The 20,389-nt window shown below is 33.2% G+C and overlaps 1 protein-coding gene across 1 annotated transcript in view; it reads left to right on the top strand.

Annotated features, from left to right (window-relative positions):
* The window catches only part of LOC111619027 (zinc finger protein 239-like), a 34,991-nt gene that overhangs the window by 13,634 nt on the left and 968 nt on the right, over positions 1-20,389 (top strand). The window contains exons 2-4 of the mRNA XM_023360666.1: positions 2,961-3,044; positions 16,818-16,857; positions 16,946-17,678. Coding sequence (XP_023216434.1) covers positions 2,961-3,044; positions 16,818-16,857; positions 16,946-17,678 — 857 coding nt within the window. The remainder of the gene's footprint in view (positions 1-2,960; positions 3,045-16,817; positions 16,858-16,945; positions 17,679-20,389) is intronic.

Genomic DNA, 20,389 nt, shown 5'->3' with positions numbered 1-20,389 from the left:
TTTTATGTCATGAATCAGAGATTTATTCAAAGTGTCATCCACAGGAAGCTTGTTAGGTTTGACATGAGATGAAATGAGAGAGCTGTGTGTCAGATACGGATATACAGATAATATCGCATTTTGTGAATGTAGACATCCCACTCTCCTGTCTGTTCTGCTAGCAAAGCAAAATTGACAAATGTCAAGAACAATCTCTTTTTCCACTTCCCAAAAACATTTATTTTCACATGAATAACTCAGAAACTTTTTTAATTAATTAATTAATTTCTGCATATAATTCCATTTTAAATAAGTTAAAAACACTTCTCTGGCTTTTACTTTTTGCTATTACATCACTGTTTTTACTAAACATATTAATTACCTAAGATGATAAGAGAATTTTTGAAGTGACACTCGATAAATTTAACGCTAACGCGTTTAGGGACGTAGAAAACACCCCCGCAACCCCGCAGAGCGGGAGAACCCATAGGAGAGAGGGTGATGGGGTGCATTTATAATACATTTCATCTGTTACGTTCTTCTGATCTAGAAGTGTTAAATTCGAACTTCACATCTCTTCTCCAGTAAATTAACCATTTTCTTAGAGAATTGTACTACTTTTCAAGCAGTTATCACCATTTGAATTAAATATTTTTAAAATTATGTATCATCTGTTAATCTTCATGCAAAATAAGAAACATGGCCAATTAAAAGTTAAAAATGGCTTCCATAATATATCGACATCAAAGATTTTTAGTTATAATTTTATTAAATATAATTGATATATCCAAAAATAAACGTGTTACTTCTATGAAACTAGAAGAATTTCTCTGTACGTAGACTCTAAGTGACAATTAAATGGAGATAAAAGTAATCAATAACGTTTAGTTATAGGCCTACTCTCACGGCAGAAAGTTTTCTTACTAATCTCGATATTACGCTCTTTCTCCGTAAGAAAAAAATAGTTTATTTAATATATATTTCATTTTAGCATCTACATTTTATCTTATTGTCGATTTTATATTTAATATTTTCAATACCGAAAGCGAAAACAAACAATAAATATAGTTTCTAGATATACTTAGGCCTACGTATATGGATTATATATACCAAGTTTGGCAATTTATATACATTTTAATCTCTAATTTACGTTTCTTTTAAGCTCTCAAACTTTAAAACTTGTGTGTAGACCTCATTGTTTTATCGTTCGAGGTTTTTCGGTTTAGCGCTTCATTCGAATTAGTTTCAATTTCGGTGGCGCTATATCGGGGTTTGACTGTATATTAATTCTAATTAAAGAAAAATTAGTTCTTTTTTTCCGTAGCCACATTGAACGTTTGTTATTTACGGTGAAAGTTATTTTAGTCTATATAAAAATATGACTAAGAGGATAGATTTACCCCGAATAACCTGCGCATTATATAGTATATAAAAAAACATTCTCTTCACGATTTTAAAATTTAAAAGTTATAAAGATAAGTTAACTTTCAAGAAGTTAAATACAGTAACTAGCATTTTAGATTTTTAAAGTCATATTTTAATAATTTGAATAGCGGAGAAGACCATCCGTTTTTCCAAATATTGTCATGATTTACGATAACGTTCTATCTGTCGTCTTGCCACCGTATAGGTCCAAAATATGGTTTCAACGGGGGGGGGAAGCTTTTTTCCACTCCTTTCCTATTGATATATGGCTGAAGGTGCAAATCAAATGAACGTTACATAGGGGAGGCACGAATTTTAAGTCACTGCCGGAAATCGAACTGATTTATTAGCATACGTGATCGGTTCGTGTCGTATAGAACCCGGTTTAAAGTATTGCCTAATAACAATAATAAAAATTTAATCGTGCTAATTCATCATTTATGAGTGTTTTATTTCGATATAAGTTTGAATGGTAGAGATCCGGAATAGCTTAAGCTACTTAAAACATCCTAAACTACTTAAACTCGCTCTGCCATTTTCTCTCTCATTTTTGTTTTTAACCACTTTAGATTTATTCCCTCGACTTCTATCGAAATTTTGCTGCTGTTACTAGGCGTGTAACTCATTCATTTTAATGTCAAAGTTGTCTTGAATTTTAGAAATTATTTTCTTCCTTCCAACATAATGTTTACTCGAACTTCGTCTCGAAGAGTCTAGGCCTATCTTCGCTACAGTGTTTTCATCGTACGATGAAAAATAGTACGTTCTATATTAGACATTATCTTTGGATAATTAATTATCTGTTGTTAAAAGATTCCTTAAAGTTTGTCTAGCCTCAAGATTACTAGCTAACAAGATATGTGGAGGGTCGTTGAGTTATTTTCGTCCACAAAATTCGTCAAGCAAATTAAGCGCAATATTTAGAATGACTAGACTTAAAATATTTGGAAATCTTCGATAAACTAGCGTGACATTTTTGGTAAATCCAGGAAATGACTTTATTTTGGTGGTGTATTTAGGTAAATAAATGTCTAGAATTTAATTAAAAGTTTACATAAGTATGTAAACTTTTAATTGGCTCATGCAAAAACAAAATGGTCGTGTAAAAGACCGAAATAATTACCTAAGCCATTTTTAATATGTGTTAAAAATTGGCTTATATAATCGAACTTAAGACATTTATAATTAACAACTATTCTTTTCATTTCTCGATTTTTAATTAAATTTAAATGTAATTTTTGTTTAACATCTAACAAATTTGATTAAGGATTAATATAAAGTAAACCTTAAAATACAATAAAAGAATATTTAATTATAGTTATTAAGGAGTTTGAGAATTAATATTTAAAGTTTAATCAGAAGTTTGTTTTATGGTCGTAACGATCCCCTGGTAGTGTCACATAGTTTTAACAGAATGAAATCTCAGCCAAGACAGTTATTGAGGAGAGTGGTTCTGCAGTAAGTTATCCAATTAGTCTTCAGGGCACGCCTACGTTACGTCGGCAGGCGACACCTGCCGTTGGGGTACAGTTGTACTGTCTTTCAACATCCTGTAGCAGCATAGAAGTTTCGGTTGTAACTCGCCCGCCACCACCACTCGTGACTACATTATTTTATATGGTTTTCCCTTTATTATAGAGGTTAGTCTATATTTCTTTTAATATACTTCTAACCATTATTTATAAAAAAATACATCGCGCGTAATAAAACATATACGTAATATAAGACACGATAACATAAAACTATAACTTACTCCTTATCAAGACTGTAAGCTTAGATAATGCGGATTAACTGGATCCAAGTTTAAATTAGCATTTAAATCGGATACGAAAACGTTTCTGTATACAATACAAGTAACATTTATTGAATTTACTGTATTTCGTAACCCGTAAAGTAAGATCGGTAGAAGTAAGATGGCCACCCGAAACAAATGAAACTACGTCAATTACCGTAAATTAATTCCCGTGATTATTAAATTCGCCTGTTTTTTTTTTTTTAATATTAAAAAGGACCATCAAATTTCTTATAGTTCGTTTCTCCGTCACGAGAGGCGCTCGGTGAAAAGATCGGAAAATAGGAATGACTTATAGGAGCAATTGACTGTTGATTACCGGTAGCCGGTGTAGCTAAATGTAGATTTATGTGGAAACATTTTACCTAGGCTAATTAACTCAATCGTTTCTTGCAGTTAATGATTGTCACGTCCTTTTAACAGAATCTTCCGTTTCTCAGCAATTAAAGCGGGGAAAAAAACCGATTTCTTTTTAAGAATATTTCTAATATTGAAAACTGTTAACTTTATTTATTTAGACAAATTTAATAATTTTCTATCAAAAACCATAAATCTTTTGAACTCTTTACGACAAAAACAAAGGAAATTTTGTAAGTTTTTTTTTTTTTTTTTTTTTTTAATGTTAGTAGGGAGCGAATTTTTTCGGTTTGATCTAAGTCTAGCTTCTATCTACAATGCCTGTCTGTTCGGGGGTACTTTTCCTTAGCTACTCGAGCAGTGTGGTCTTGTCACTTTCTACTGTGTATGATATAGAACAGACTATATTTCCACTGCTTAATTTTTAAGTTGATATTAATGGCATGCTTAGAATTCCTTTCTTTATTACTATAGATCTATAGTTTGGTAGAACATGTGTTCCGAGAAGTTACATTCAGAGAATCGGTGTAATTTAAAGACATTCGCTACTCTTTTTTTTAAAGTTCTCTAATGTAACTTAAGACTTTAACTGATTTTGATACGAAATTTTCTCGATTTTCATAAACTTTAAAGAGAAATTAAGGTGTAACTTTTCAATAATTTCTTACACGCTACATTAATTTTAACAAAGCGCTTCTAAAGTTCATCTCCAACGCCTGAACTGGCATCCTATGTTAAATATGTTAAGTAATTTATCACAGCAATTTTCTGCTAATTTTAAATAAGTGAAAAACATAACTAAAATTACATTATTAATATTAGAGTAATATTATTTTCTGTTCTTTAATTCGATCTTTAGCAGTGTAACCTTTAGAAACATTAAAATTCACTTAATAAATGAATTCTGTAGACTATATTTTAGATTTTAACTAATTAAATACGGAATTTATCAGTTTAAACGTATACTTTTCATAACGACCTTCATAATTTTCTATTTTTTAAGAAGAAAACTGCTTATTTGTGTGCTTAGTATCGATCTCGAAGTGAATATATCCTTAAATTTTTGTAAAAGGTTAAAATAAGTTGAAAGGTCAAAGTATTTTACTCATTAAAGCTCTCAAAGGTTAATATATTAATGTTTGAATGCTGTGTAACGTACGGTAGATATTTTTATTTTAAAATCTATTCACTAGATGGAGACACTATTCATAGCTAGACGTGGAAGAAAAGCAAATTTACAGGAGCAAACTACTAATTATCTTACTCTATAAAACTGCTTTCTGTTATTTAGTATAGAAAAATATATTTTTATTATTATAAAGAACATTTAAACGCGAGTTTTTCACGTTATTTCGTGATTAGGTATTAAAAACTGACGATTTACCCGATAATTTTGCTTACACGAATGGCTTATTTGCGTTAAAACGAAGTATAAGTTGTAGTTGTTATATTATAACGGAGTGGAATTCGATCATACTATCAAAGGCCGTTAAAATTATACTGTTTTAACGCCTGCTACGTAATTTCCAGCACTGGTGTTGTAAAGTGTTGATTGGTTAATTAAAACTGTTGCCGGTTCCAATGCATCACCCACACTTTATGTAGGCCCATTAACGCTAGCTTTTATATCGCACTAGACTGTCATAAAAGGACTAGAGTCCAATTATGCCGACGATTTCACTAAATGGATGAATGACGTAGCGTACTTTATGTCTTCTTTCTATAACTTAGCCAAAATCCTATTGGATAAGAGAAATTTCCTTTAAAGATTCGACGTCTTCCTATTGAAATTTAAGTTTAAAAATCTATTTTTTTTTAAATATTATTTGCGCGAAAACTTTATCAAGAACTTAAAGACGTTAATAGCAATTCTCACCTTTTTTAATGCGTTTATTTCTAGTCGTAGAATTTGTGATGAAATTTTTATCTGTATTGATTGAGATATAATGAGTTTTCCCAGCTAAAATAATTAGGATAATAGTTTGGGAATATTATTCTTGCAATCTTGTTAGGTTCTTGTAGGGTAGACGTGACAAACAATGGAGAACGATAACCTCTTCTTACTGTCATCATACACGTTTCTTAGACGTTATTTATCCACAACCTTCTTTTGTATACACATTTAACGGTCTATAATTTCTTTATCATAGTACCGGTGGGTCACTTGTCAACTGCTAGCCTTTGTCAGCTGGACAACAGGACACCGATTTCGTACATCAACATCGGCAGTAATGCCCCTTTTCTAGGAGGAGAGAGCGATTTGTGAATAGAGATGATGCCATAAAAACGAATTTCATTAAAAAAGAAACTTTGTTATACATCTATAAATTATATCTACAAGACTTTTACTTCTGATCTCATTCGATGTTTTGACAAAAGCTTCTCCTCACTTCCCAGAAAAGTTTGAAATTTTCTAGAAAAGATGCATTCCTGATGCTGCAATTTCGAGAAGCTCTATTTGTCTTCCTATATTTTCGAACAGAATTGAAAATTAATGCATACACTTTGGTGTTTAGATGGTGACTAATAATAGAAGGATAGACAAACCAACGAACTGAACGAAACTAATTGGTAGTTCCGAAAATATTTCATGAAAATAAATTGATCGAACGAAGCAATTAAACTAATTAATTGTAATAAAATAAAAATAAAGATATTGCCTTTCAAAAGGGCTTATTTTTCATTAAAGACGAAGAAAAATGATAAATTTCATCAAAGTTTTTATGTAGTTTATCGCAAACTTTCCGTAAATGAACATTTATTATAGTTAAATAACATATGTTATGAAGTAAATCATTATTTAGACTTAAAAGTAGGAGTAATTGTTTATATATGCGGAGTACCGTAGCTAGTTTTAATAGAATTGGCCTCCAAGAATACTTCTCTTAGAACTAGACACGACTACTGATGGTCTGTTGAGGGGTCGCAGGCAACTCGTTGGCCAGTGAGATCACGTAAGCAAAATCTGACACGTGTCGTACAACAGGTGGTAGAAATACAAAGAATGGAGACACCTGTACGAACTTTGAAATTAACTTTAGGCCACACAGGTTAACGTTTACGGAATTATAGGATTCGATATAATTAGTCTCTTGACACCCGAGTTAAATTATACGACCCGTAGGGCAAAAATATATAACATTTGCTGTAGGAAATATAGTTATGACGTTTTGAAAATTGATAATAAATTTAAAAAAAAGTAACTATTTTTTGCCCCTAAGTTATAAATAAATTCGACATTCGAACGCAATTTTGTCTGCTTTTTTTTATTTTTTTAATCGTTTCCACGAAATTTTATCTGCTTGTCAGAGCAGCGAGATTAGTCGGTCGATCGTAGAGTCTACTTCAAAAAATCTCTAACATGTCCCCCCCATCTCATAACCATTTTTAAATTATTGATCACAAGCAGATGGTAGTAAGGTATTGGGTGTGGTCGCGGAATATGTCAGAAAAACTAAAAATCGAAGATGTTTTTACCCCCTTATGACTATCTTTTCTTCTATAGCATGTCATCAATAATACAAGAAGAAATCGAAGAATTTTCTTACTGTTTATTAATTAGAAGGAATAAAAAGCAAACAATAGGACAACACCCTGGAAATTACTCGTACTAAACCGCCATCCATTAGAATTGTATTCGAATTAACGAAAGTTGGAACGTTTGCTCTTATAAAACAGGATAAAAAAAGGATTAATTTAAACAAATTAAAGTCTATATTTTCTTCAAATATCTAAATATTTTTTTTAATTTTAAAAAAACAACTGCTTTTATTTATAGATAAAGCAGATAATAGACAATAGATACAAGCCTACAGTAAGGAATTAGTAGATTAATTCTTTATCGATATATCAAATAACACAATATAAAATTAATTTACAAAATAAAGCTGTAAATTATACTTTCGTGAATTTTTTATGGTGTTTTATGTTAAATGATAAAGCTATAAAGTGACATAACTTGCGCCTTCTTATAAATAGATCTACGTTATTTAGCGTAGTATAAATTAAACTATTCATAAACTTGTATAAGATCTATAGAAAATATAAAATGGAAGTGTGCTAGGTCATCTAATAAGCTTTAAATTGAGTGTAGATAGGCCATAATACATTTTACTGATAGGCCTACAATGTTAAATATAGTTGATTTATGCCACGTTTAAGTTCTATATTATAATAATGTAACAGCTTGCTTTTTTTAATTAATTGTAGNGTCATATTAAATAATTAAAATAGAAATTATAAACTTGTAAACTGAAACTCTCACATTCACTTTACAATATGTTTGTTCCAACACAAGTCCCTAACTGGTTTAAATTTGAAACTGTATGAGGCATATGCAATATCATTTTACAGCCAAGAACTGAACAATGCGCATGCCAGTTTTAAACCAGTTAGGGACTTGTGTTGGAACAAACCTAATATTTGCAAGTTAGAATTTTAAAAGTACATTTTCTGTCACTCAGCCTAAGCATAAGATAGGGATAAGAAAGTTTGGGTGGGGGTGTGAAGTTAAAATCTTTAACCAGTAAAATAAAATACTCCTACATAATTTACAGAAAGGCCTAATTAATTAATGGGGCCTTTATAGAAATTGGGAATGAGGTTAATACGTGCTTCAAAATTCTCTTTACGTAAGGACTGTAAGCTAATGTTTTGTCCAGAATTTCATGAAAAATATTTATATAAATTACATAAATATAGGCCTAAGCATTTAAAAATGTGTTAATATTATTATATAATTTAAAATTATGGTTAAGACGAACCTAAAATTAATAGACTTTTAGCTCGTAGACTACACTACTGACGGAAATTTTGAATCAGATGATAAATCTATTCAGTATGAAGAAGATTAATTACAACTTTCACGACAAAATTTTCTATTAATCTTCGAAGATTATCCTAATATATAATCTTATAACATTAGTAGCCTGCAGTATATGGGTCTACTAGGCATGTGGATCTCTCCCCGGCTGGTACAGTAAGGTTTGTATACAGTCCACACCCACCATCCTATACCCTCAAATGGGTTATATGATCAATCTACTAGGGAATTCTGTTGACACCGAGCTCAGGGCTGTCGGAAACGCCCTGTTTTCTGAAATATATAGAAACAAGACGAGAATGGAATGCCCAGTTAAATATTTCAAAAAGAAATACAGTTTTGATGAAGAAGTGTTTAGAAACCAATATCTGTAGCAACTCGGAGATGAATTTGGCTTTCCTGCTTGTCACCAAAATCCCAGATGAAATAAAGTCTCATCAAAATTGACACAACTTTATAATCCAACAGCTTAGGGCCGAGCCCATCTCCAATGATATCTTTATAACTTTGTCCTTGGCCAAATTTTCGATTCCATCTCTTAATTTCTGTAATCCTTAAACGCCTCTCTTGTGAAGTGTAAAGCGATGCTCCTGCCACTTTTATATATAGGACCTATATATATATATATATCTTCTGTAGTCCAAAGATAGGCGCAGTTACGAATTTGGCATTGATCCGTGAAGAACCATTCTATACCCCCCGTCCTAGAAGGAATGTTTCGTCAGGATAACTCAGACGTCCTACGGATTTTGTCCTATTACCGACCAGACTCCCGTCTCCTCCCAAATAGCATGTCAGACGAATAGTTTGACCGCGGACACGTGAAAAATGGATGTCAGAAAATACAGACTAATTGCTAACTACTGGATTATATTTTATGATTTGTTATAATATAATAGAATTGCAGCTCATTTCACTGTTTTTGCACTCCTAAACGGGCCATTTTGGACTCGTAAAATGTACCGAAGGGGAGAAATATTATTCGCATTGATCATGCTTTCTTATTGTATGGGGTGGCATTAAATAATAAAAGCGCAGGTGCTAATCTCCCGCAGGGAGAGTGAGAAGAAGTAGGAGGGACTGTTTCACCTTCAACTTCTGTTAAGTTGTCATTCTGATCCTTACGTCAATCAGGACCGCATCGAAAGTGCCAGGTGTCTGTAATTTCGTTACTTTACATATTTAATTACAACATTTTTTTTATCATTTAAAGTAAAAACTACTCCACGTCACGTTAGAAGTTAATAAGACGTAACAGTTGCCGTTCGAATATTACCGGGTGACAACAATAAGGCAAAGCACGTGCTTATGTCGAGAGGTTAAGGTACGGTCGCGTTACTTTAAACTCGTCTCTGTCCAACCTACTAAAAAAACATCTCCTCTATTCCCTTAATCCTTGCCTCTTTCATTTAATTCACAATTCTATGATACAATCTTATCAGCAGCGATTGGTATAGTCGAATCCTAAGTTTAATCCCTGCATGGCCCACCGGGGTTGTCTGTCAAGATAAATGTCAAGATGGAGAGGTGAGGTGACAGAAGAAAGACCGTGTATTCGGTCGCTAGTCAGTCATTGCTCGGTGTCGTCGTGCTTTCAGGCATGATGACCTCCGAATCTTTACAACTTGTGTTTTTTTTCTTTCTTTTTCTGGTCCTGTTCCTTCCGAAATAATCTAAGATCTTTCAAAACTTACTCGATGTTTATCTGTTAGCTAATATTTTAATCTAGGGGGAAAAACGAACTTTTAACCGTTGGCATTGTCAAATTCTTTTATATTTTTGAATCATACATTCCATTTTCTGTTTTCGCTATTATTAAGCAGTTAAACTACGATATAGAGTCATTTTTTTGCGCTGTTCGCCTGCGAAATTGGCACTAAATCGAATGCTGCGCTAACTCGAACGATAAGAATTACATACAAGTTGGTATTTTGAGATTTTGAAAGTCACATAATTAGTAATTGATAGAAGCTGAAGAAGTCTTTATTTAATATCCGTTCTACAATATTCTACAATCTTCATTGGCGTTCTATGAGGATAGCGCTATGTAGAAACGAACTATATCGAGGGTTGACCGTGTCAATTTATTTTTCATGTTAAATTGTTGATAGCGTCTATAGATTCAGCTAAAAAACATGTCTGAATATATGAAGTCTTGTATTTATAAATGGAAGCTTTGATAATTCGAATCACGAGAATGCGGTAACTCAAGCGGATCGCTGTTTATTTATACAGTTAGCTGGAGTACCCGATTGGAAAAGAGGTCTAAATGTCTTAAAAATAAACAGCGGGAGTGAAATTTCAAACTACTTGTCTAATAAACTAAGCTGATAGTTACACAGTATGTGACCCCTGTCGTTTAAAGGTCAGGGGTCGAGCGGTCAGCAGTTAAATAGCGGAAATGTATAAAATAGCAGTGGAAAACACACGCTACAATTCACTAGCAAAATATTTATCGTTTAATTAATGTAAACCGAGTTTTTATCGTCTCTCCTACGGATAATTTCGAAAGCGAAAGTAACACCTGATCTTTTTCCTCTTTGTTAAATGATTTTTAAAAAGGTGAAAGATTTCGAACAATTTAGCCAGTTCATTCTTTATTCAAGTTCATTTATTATAAATGGAAGACGTGCTCTTCACATTTACCATCATATTAGTGGAAATGATAGCAATTTGTTAGAGGAGTGAGGAAAAGAGATGGTTTGAGTGATATGTGGTGTCTGTACATTCGACACGTGGAACTATTCACCTTATCCATTACGCTGGAGAGTGTAGAAGAGATCTTTTGTGAAGAATGGCTTCAATCAGCCAAGATGACCTTTTGCTACGATCCTGTGGGTCCTCTAGCTATATTGGTAGCATTTCGTCGAAAGTAGTTGGCAAATAAAGTCCAGATTCCTTACGTTGGAATGTCCCTCACGCTAAGATGTCTGACGATTCGATTTGGCTTATGTTCAACTCGCGTATTAATCTAACTTCCTCTTCGAAATTTAAACACAAATGAATATAGATTCTACAAATTTTACTCTACCTTTTCTTTGAAGATTTTACTTCATCGATTTAACTTTAATCGCTATGAATCAATGGAAAGGTGAGCTTGATTTATTCTTCGTTATCGTTTACTCTTCAGTTAATTGCATCACTAGATCGTAAAATTTCATTAAATTAATCCCAAAAATATTTAATAAATACAAAATAATGAACATTTAGATTCGTTATCTTTATCAAAAATGTTTAAAATATTTATTTTTAAACGCTTTTATTTAACTTTCTTCGCATCAACCTCAAATCTTGCAATTCAAATTACATCCACTTCTAATTAAGTTAGAAGACTTAAGCTTTAAGAATAGAGCTAAGTCCTCATGACAACCTCATCCCCACCATCCTCCTCATCCCAATTGAATTCTATTAAAATAACCAAATGCAGAATTTAATCATGATGTGCGTGTATAAATGCACTGTATTGATGCATACGGTGGGAGTGAGGACATCCCGCTATCTCCCGCATCCAATTTAAAAGCGTTTTTTAATATTTTATATTTTTAATACTTTATAAAATTATTCCTTTATAAAAATTTCTAATTACTATTAACTGTAAAACTTGTTTTTTAAGTAAAAAGTTGTGTCATTGATTAGCAAAGAGATATATCACACCTGATAAATAATTTAGAGATATTTGACTTTCAAATACAAAGTGAATTGACTCGAACATATTAAACTGCGAATCTGCAATTTACTCGAGTTTCCATCTGTTCGGAAATGCCAAGAGTCTCAGAGAAAGTAAAAGGATAAAATTATACATATGATTTATTAAATTGGTCCGGAAAACACCCTTCTATACAATAGCTAAATGTTTATGAAATTCATTACAATCACAATTAAATGATTTGTTTCTTTACAACGGAATTTACTTCTGTTACGTCTACTTAATTTACATTTTTAATAGCCAATTCTTATTTTACAAAAATTAGGCCTATGTCTTTGTAGACATAGGCCTAATTTTTGAAACATAAATGGATTTATATAGGATATTATATTTAAAAATTCTATGAAAAAACGACGAATTTAGCCTATTATTTGTAAAATTTTATATGATTTTTCGTAAAATTATAAATAGAATTATCACGATAACTTTTATAATTGTTAAAGTAGGATGATAAATCGAATGTTTGGTGTTTCTGCTAGAAATTTCGACAGTGAGTAGGGCTATACAATTGTTTAGAATTTATTGTTTAATTAAATTATCTTTTATTGAGTAATTACTCGAACCCAAACGTAAGCGAATTGTTCAGTAGAATCTCATTGTTCTTACGACAGAAGGCCTTATAAATGTCCTAATTTAAATTTAAGTGATATATTTTCTACTATTCATTTTCTATTTGTAGCAAGTTCGATCAGATATGAAATATCGATTAAGGATATTCCCCACTAATTCAAGTTTGGAGAGGCATTAAAAATGAGTGGTTCTTAAAGGAGGAACCATAAAATCATGATCTTTCGCTGTTACCAACGCCAGAACCGAGCACTAACACAGCTAATTGGACGTTTGACCGCACACTACCATCCTGTCATCCATCAAGTTCACGTCAGAGGCCTGCTTGGCGACACAGCCTGTCTATGCCTGTCACGGTCGGGTTGGGCCTTGCACCCCGCCGTTCGTTCTTCATTAATCTCAGCCACCCTCTCTAACATTTGACCTTTAACCCGTTCAGGTGGAGACGTTTTTGCCCTCTATATAATTGTACTTTCTGTCATTGTCTAAATTAAAAAGGAAAAGAAGGTACTGTACAGTACTATATTGAGTTTTGACAGATTTTCGTTGACGAGTTCCGTACGAAAGATTATTTTTCACTCTCGGCTTTACCAACTCGATTATCCGGGCATGCTGGCGACATCTATCGTCGATTATTTAAATTCCCGTTCTACGGATAACCGGCTTTTAACAATAATTTACAGCATGGATTCAGCTGTTAGGCACGGATAATTGAGAAGCCGGCAAGAACCCGACATACGAACGAACGACTAAGTATTTACGTGATCTTTTGACTGTATAATCCGAGTGTTTTTCGTCCACAAATTTCCTTATTGCTCAGTAGTCTGGCCAACTTTCAGAACAGGTAGCGCAGCTTCTGAAGGTCTGAATGTCATGTAATGAAAGTACACGACTTGAAACACTAATCGTGGATAAGATCCGGGTTTGAAGGTTGATGTTTCATTAACCTATGTGTTCATACCACATGTTTATCTCCAACAATAGTACGGATTGTTTTTCCCCCTCTCTGTTACCTAGCTAAAGGTAAATGTAATAAGGACTGATGTGGGCGTAAACCTTGAATTGGGAGTTGTTAATGGCTAATCGCATTTACTATGTTCCGTTTGTAGACCTAGATACTTAATTATTTATCCACATCTACTTCTCCACCCCCAAGATTAAGGAAGACAAATGAGTTAACTCCACACTTATTATTAAATTAAAAAGTCCTGTAACATATTTAAAAAAGAAACTAAGTAGGCTTATATCTTTAACACGTATTTAAAATAATCCAACCCCCGTCCGTAACTTTTACAGTCTGGCAGTTGTAAAGGAGCATTTTATGCAGCGTGGTTTCTTGTATTTTTTTCTCATTTTTAAAGCTTAAAATCACTCAATAACAGAAATATTGTTTATAGCCTTAAGAAAACAGAAGCCGAAAGTACCAATTTGACTACATTTGTCACTTCCAATTAGGGTAAAACCGGTTAGGTGGAGGAAGAGTTGCAGGGCGTAAAACCTTCCTTAATTATACATACAACACTATCTGTTAGATCACCCTTTTGACTTTAAGCTATTTACCAATACAACTCGTCGGTACGATTACATTAAACGTGGAAGATAAATCTTATTATTCAAAATTACATATAGATTCGTTTAATAGGTATCATGCTCTATCTGATAGTTGTTAATGTCACTAATAGATGGCGCGAGAAGGATGAAGGATGAATTAAAAAGTAACTGTAGATGTTTACCTAATATAATTTTTTTTTTAACACATTAATAACTATTTTTAGATCTTCCTCTTACTAGTTGGAAATTATATACAATAATGGATGCTTAAGAAATTATTATTATTATTATTTTTTCTTTTGAGGGGGTTGTACTCGAATATAAATAGTTATCTTGGTTTATCGGAGTGTAGAAACAAGCTTAGTGGATGACCTAACATGGGGATATAAATGTGGCAAACGAAACTCCATTCGTCTCACTCAGAAATGTCGTTTTGTGTACGTTAAGCGTGTAACTCTGTTTATTTTTGGTGACCATTTACTAGGAGTTAGTAACAGCTCTAGTCGGGTCCTAGCTACACTTTGATGATCACCGCTAGCTAAGAACGACGTTTACACTAATTGGAAATAAAGTAAGCCAGTATGGATAACAAATTAAATGTAGAAAATCGTCTAAATAAGCGTATTTCCTTTAAAGATTCTTTTTCTTATTGAGTGACGAGAAGTGAATCGAGTTTCACGCGTGTGTATTATCTCTTCCCTCTTTCTGTGTAATATCTTAGGCTTTATTTTAATTGTTTCATGCTATAGACGCCATTGAAGATAAACAGAACGGATTTAACTGAACATGTGGTTGGAGTAAAGCGATCTTCTAATTACAAAAAAAAAGGCGCATGTATAGCACGTGTCTAACGATTTTTTTGTGTTTCCTGTTTATAATTTGTCATTTTTCTAATCTTTATCGCTTCTTTTCGAACGAATTTTAACTTTTTTTTATTAGTATTTTTCGGTAATTTGAAACTAATTTATAATATATATAATTCGTCTAAGGTAAGCTATTCTTTAAAAAAAAATTAAACTTGTACTACGAAGTCTGCAATATATGTACTGTACACGCATTTAAATTTTATTTTTTTTTTATAATGTTAAGATTTTCTAGCTTAGTAATTGATAGAGAAGATGAAATTTAAAAAAAAGTGAAAGTTAATTATGTATAGGCCTACTACAGTAATGAAGTCAAATGCGTTATCCATTAATCATTGTAATTCGCAAGTTACAGATCAATTAATGAAACCAATTTTGGGTAATTTGCCCTTTTAGCCTAGGTTAATGCCGTCGGATCACTTGTATGGTATGAGAATAGAAGCAAAAGAAACAGAAGATTTCCTTATTTTGCTGGTGTAAAATAACCGAAAATTGTTCAGAGTGATGTTTAAGATTCATTTGTCATCGGGCTTCATTACTTCAGGGACGTAAATTCGATACCAATGTTTATAATTCACAAAACGGATGTGGTTTACATTGGTACTCTTCACGGTTTCTGTCCTTTACCGACTGATGTACATCAATCATTAGCAATATTCTCTTTAACCACTTACAAAATAACTGTCATTTTCAAAGAATTACACCAGCAGCTACAAAAACCTAAGGCAAAAGTAAAGATGAAATTACCTATCTGCAGTTTGCATAATGATTACCATGACTGAGCTCATTAGCATTATTAGATAATAGCACAGATTTGTGGAGTACATCTATTCAAATTATCGTTATCGACAATAGCATTTTTGGCTGAGTGAATTGATCTGGCTGCCGAGTTTTAATGTTGGGCGTTGACATTGTCTTTGTCGTTCTCTTCCTATGACATATAATGTTGGGTGTGGGCGAACATGATTAATAGGATGGTTTTAACTTAGCGTTAATGGAATGACAGATTTTTGCTTCTAATTAGATTTGTATTTATTTATTGTGACTTTTACAACGACTTTTAAGCCGATAAAGCTCCCGTCCTTTGCGAGAAACCGCTGCAATTTAGTGTGAAAGTGTATCTTCGCAGGGGTACCTTTATTTTGAAACGTGGGCAGGATCTCTTCTTGTATATACTATAAATTAAATATACGTTTTATAATAGGTTTACACAATTGCATTTGAAGATACGAACAATTTCTGTTCGAATTTTATGGCTTTTCCAGGTGCGAACCCCTATCTGAGCATTGCTTTAAGTGTAAGTTTATTGTATGCCCACAAATCATCTTTAACAGGCTTCTAGTTCTATTCAGGTTTTACTTCTTCCTTGCCCATTAGCTTAAGTGAAGCTCATTATCTCACTTGGAATATTTTCCGTTTACTACATTTAGTCGAAAAGCAATTGCACATTCAAATTTTGAGGTTATATTAAAAGAATAAACTCTTATAGTAATTAGTTTGAAAGATCAAAACGAGATGGCGCCACTCAGATAATTTTTCAACAATATGGCTTCCAACCAGTTAATTGATTTTATAATTAAAAAAAAAAAGGAGATCATGTGATCTAGTTGGTGGTTGTTGCGACATTGTGTGGCACGAGCTAGAAAATAGAGGTCTAAACCAAACACGCTATTGTTTTGTTCTCTTTAATGGGTTGAGCGGGGGAGGAGAATAGAAAAAAATTCTAATCATGACGGTTCTGATTTATGGTGGCAGGTGGCGGTTCACTTCTTTTTAAAATGGGAAACTTTAACAGGTGGGGATGACGTCACTTAGTTAAGATCAAAGTAGGAGGAGTTGAAAGAGAGTTGTTGTCCGTTGACCAAATCTTAATTTCTCTTCAGCAGATGTAGGAAGAGACAAGGGACAGAGCTCGAAAATAACAGAAGATAGAACAGAAGGAGTGGCACCCACAGAGACGTCCGCTAGCGGCGGCTTGATAAAGAAAGCCCAGCACACGGCCACCAGTTCCACACTTCCACCTCTGTTCTTACACCCAGCAGGCATGCATACCCTACCGCAACTACCATACGCCCGTCCGCATTTTCCACTGACACCATTACCATTACTACCCGCATGTGGTCACCAATTTGCCACATCTTACCACCTCTCTTGGACCGGACACGCTCCAACTTCTTGCCCCTCCAAACACGAATACGATAAGAATTCAACACGACCGAACGGTTTGGCTAAAACCGAAGAGCTGCAGAAGAAATCCAAATTCGATTTTTCTCGATTAGCCGAATCGGCTACCACGCAAGACGATTCTCCACCCGATAAATCGAGTGGCAATAAGGGATCATCGGCGGTCATAACCAGTCACGCTTTTCCATTTGTACCCTCTTACTTTGCACTCGGTGCTGTCAGCATCGGCTCCGATTTCTTCGAAAGAAAAGTAGGACGAGGAAGAGGTTCTTCCAGACCAAAGAAGGAGTTCATCTGCAAATATTGCCAACGCAGGTTTACCAAATCGTACAATCTGTTAATCCACGAAAGGACCCACACCGACGAACGACCTTATACATGCGAAATATGTCATAAAGCTTTCAGGCGACAGGATCATCTCAGAGATCACAAGTAAGTCGATTTCTTTACTTAAAATTACATTGAAAACGCCGCTTCTTTATATTATTAGTTTTAATTAAAAAATATAACTATATTATCTACAAAGTTATATTACTTACTGAATATTATCAACTTACAGAGACTTGCCTTTAGTCTGAAGATCCCGCTGATTCTCTAGCTTTAAAAATTTAGATTATAAATCATAACTTAAGTAAAATGAGATCTAGAACGTAGCCTACTCTTTAAGTATTTGAAACGTTATTCCTTTTTTGGTTTACTCCGAAATTCCTGAGAGTCTGGTTTTGAAGACTCACTGGCTGCTGCTTTTTAGTATAAAAAACAAAGGCATATTTTAAAGCAAGGAAAAAATCCAACAATTTTTTCCTCGTTTTTTTAAATCACATTACATTTTTTAACATTACAAACTTGTTAAGCCATACTTTTCAGACCTCTTAAGATCACGACCCCACATCAGTTTGCAACATTCAACGGTTAATATATCAGATAATTATTAGCAGATCGAAGAAATGTTTACTTTTCTTATATTCTGAAAGCTTAAATTAGAATAAAAGGGCTTAAATTTTAGGGTCCACCAGTGGCCGAAAACATACGGGTCGTGGTTTCGTTCCTGACCAACGGGGATGGCCGCGTATTTTCTGGGTTTTCTTCACGTATATAATATATAAATAGGAGCAAGTTATCCATAGAAAGTCCTCCCTCTTGACATATCACCTGTTACGTTGCTTTATTCCATAAAATTTAAATTTTGGCTTTATTTTCTTACGATCTTTAACAATAATGCCAATCTAACTCAAGAAATTAATCGTGTTTGTAAGGTTTTATTGTTCGAATTTTATATAATAGTCATTCAATTTACTTATTTACAACCTTATCATCGACATTAAATGTTTCAATAGGATCTACTGCTATTAAAAAATTGATCCTATCATTAGGCCCAGTTCTCATAGAACCTGTTATTAAGACCTCTACATAGCGGCGATTTATCGCAAGTAAATCTATCTGCGATAACTTCATCTATAATTAGGGACTTCTATAATAAAAAAAAACAATTATGAAAGACAGTTTATTTAAATTGCTTTATTTATTTCTTTTTTAAATCCAAGTTTAAAAATAAAATTAACTTTTATCTTTGGCACAGCGAGATGTTTATTTTGTCCATATGCGAATAAGTATCACACGTAATTAAAATTCAATTTGGCGTAACCGTAGACAGTAAACCAGTTTAATATATATACGAGGTTAAAGGTTAATGCAATTAAATATCAGATTTCTTGTTGATGTAAACTCTTAATTCTGAATGGCTTAAAACTCTTAAATTATGATTAGAATTAAGGGTTTTATATCGTTTGTGCATAAGCAATATTGTAGACGAAGGTATGCGGATGTTTCTTTCCTACCTCTTAGTGCCAAGGAGAGGTTAATAAATAAATCAAAGTGGAGATTTTTATCTCTTAAGATGTGTGATTGTTGATGCGTTGTGTCACGGGACACGCTCTCTTCTGTCGTGACATCCATTCCGACCCTGGCGAATAAAGAGAACTCCTACCATGCAATCGTTCGTTTCTGTTTAAAAATTCACAACCAAGTACAGCTTCGTTCTACACAGGTTCAATATATCTTTATCTCGTTCAGAGGTGAGATAATTTTCATGCACGTAACATCATCCATGCATCGAATAGGCAATAGCGGATTCAGAAATCTTTAGACTAGGGTGCAGAAAGGAAGCAATATGCCTTACAAAATTTTTTACTTCCCGGCTTTACTCGGGAAAGGGGTTGCAGCTTCGCTTTGCTCACCCCTCTAAATCCATCACTTCGAATAGGAGCAATACAGAAGTTTACATAATAATCTTCTCTATCCCGAGTTGTGTTAAGGTTTATCAATATTAAACACTACTTTTTAAAAAATCATACTGTTTAATGCCTTTAGAAAAGAACTGTAAAACCCAATAGGCCTTGGGTCTATTATTGGGTTTTCTAGTGTTATCTTCCATTTAAATCTTTTTCTGTGAAATTATTTTTTAAGATTTCATGATCTCCTGGGTTAAGTTTAGAGTTGATCCCGGCAATCGATCAATCGAGAGAATGTAATGATCAGACTAAGGGGCTTATCAGAGAAAGGGGCCCAAAGTTGTCTCTGTAGGTGGAACTCTACAAGACGTCCTTTTTCTTTTATAAGAAAGAAATAATAGTTATGTTAATTCATAATGAAGGCCGCTACAACGATTGTTTTCATAAAAGATGATATTTTTTATACCTTCTTTTTGCAATTTTTATTTGATTCCGGATAAATTTAAATCGCTTAAAATTATTTCTTACAGGCCTAAATTTTAAACCAATAATATAATTAAAAGTTCTTATTTTAATTATTAGAAAATATTATAATAATTATATAGAAAGTAGCCTAATTATAACTAGTTTATATATTCTATTTAATAGTTTATTAATAAAGCCATGTAGTAGAAGGCCTAGCAACAAGAGAGCCAAAGGTGTACTCTTTTACTCACATCGAGACAAAAATAAATAAATTAAATATGTAAATTTATTTTTTACTAATAATTATATCCTGTTACCATATATTTTCAAATTTTATTTCGTTTTTCGTGCCTTTAAGATGGGGGTCGCGGCACAAATGGAGGTTGCATCTAGTGCACTTTCCATTTGCGAGGCCCCGCCGATTACTGTTATTTCTAATAAATCAGA

This window comes from Centruroides sculpturatus, unplaced genomic scaffold (genome assembly GCF_000671375.1).
Source record: "Centruroides sculpturatus isolate CEXI.00-Female unplaced genomic scaffold, Cexi_2.0 scaffold38, whole genome shotgun sequence".
NCBI classification, from domain to species: Eukaryota; Metazoa; Arthropoda; class Arachnida; order Scorpiones; family Buthidae; genus Centruroides; species Centruroides sculpturatus.
Note: the sequence above shows the minus strand (reverse complement) of the source record. Positions and strands in the feature narration are given on the sequence as shown.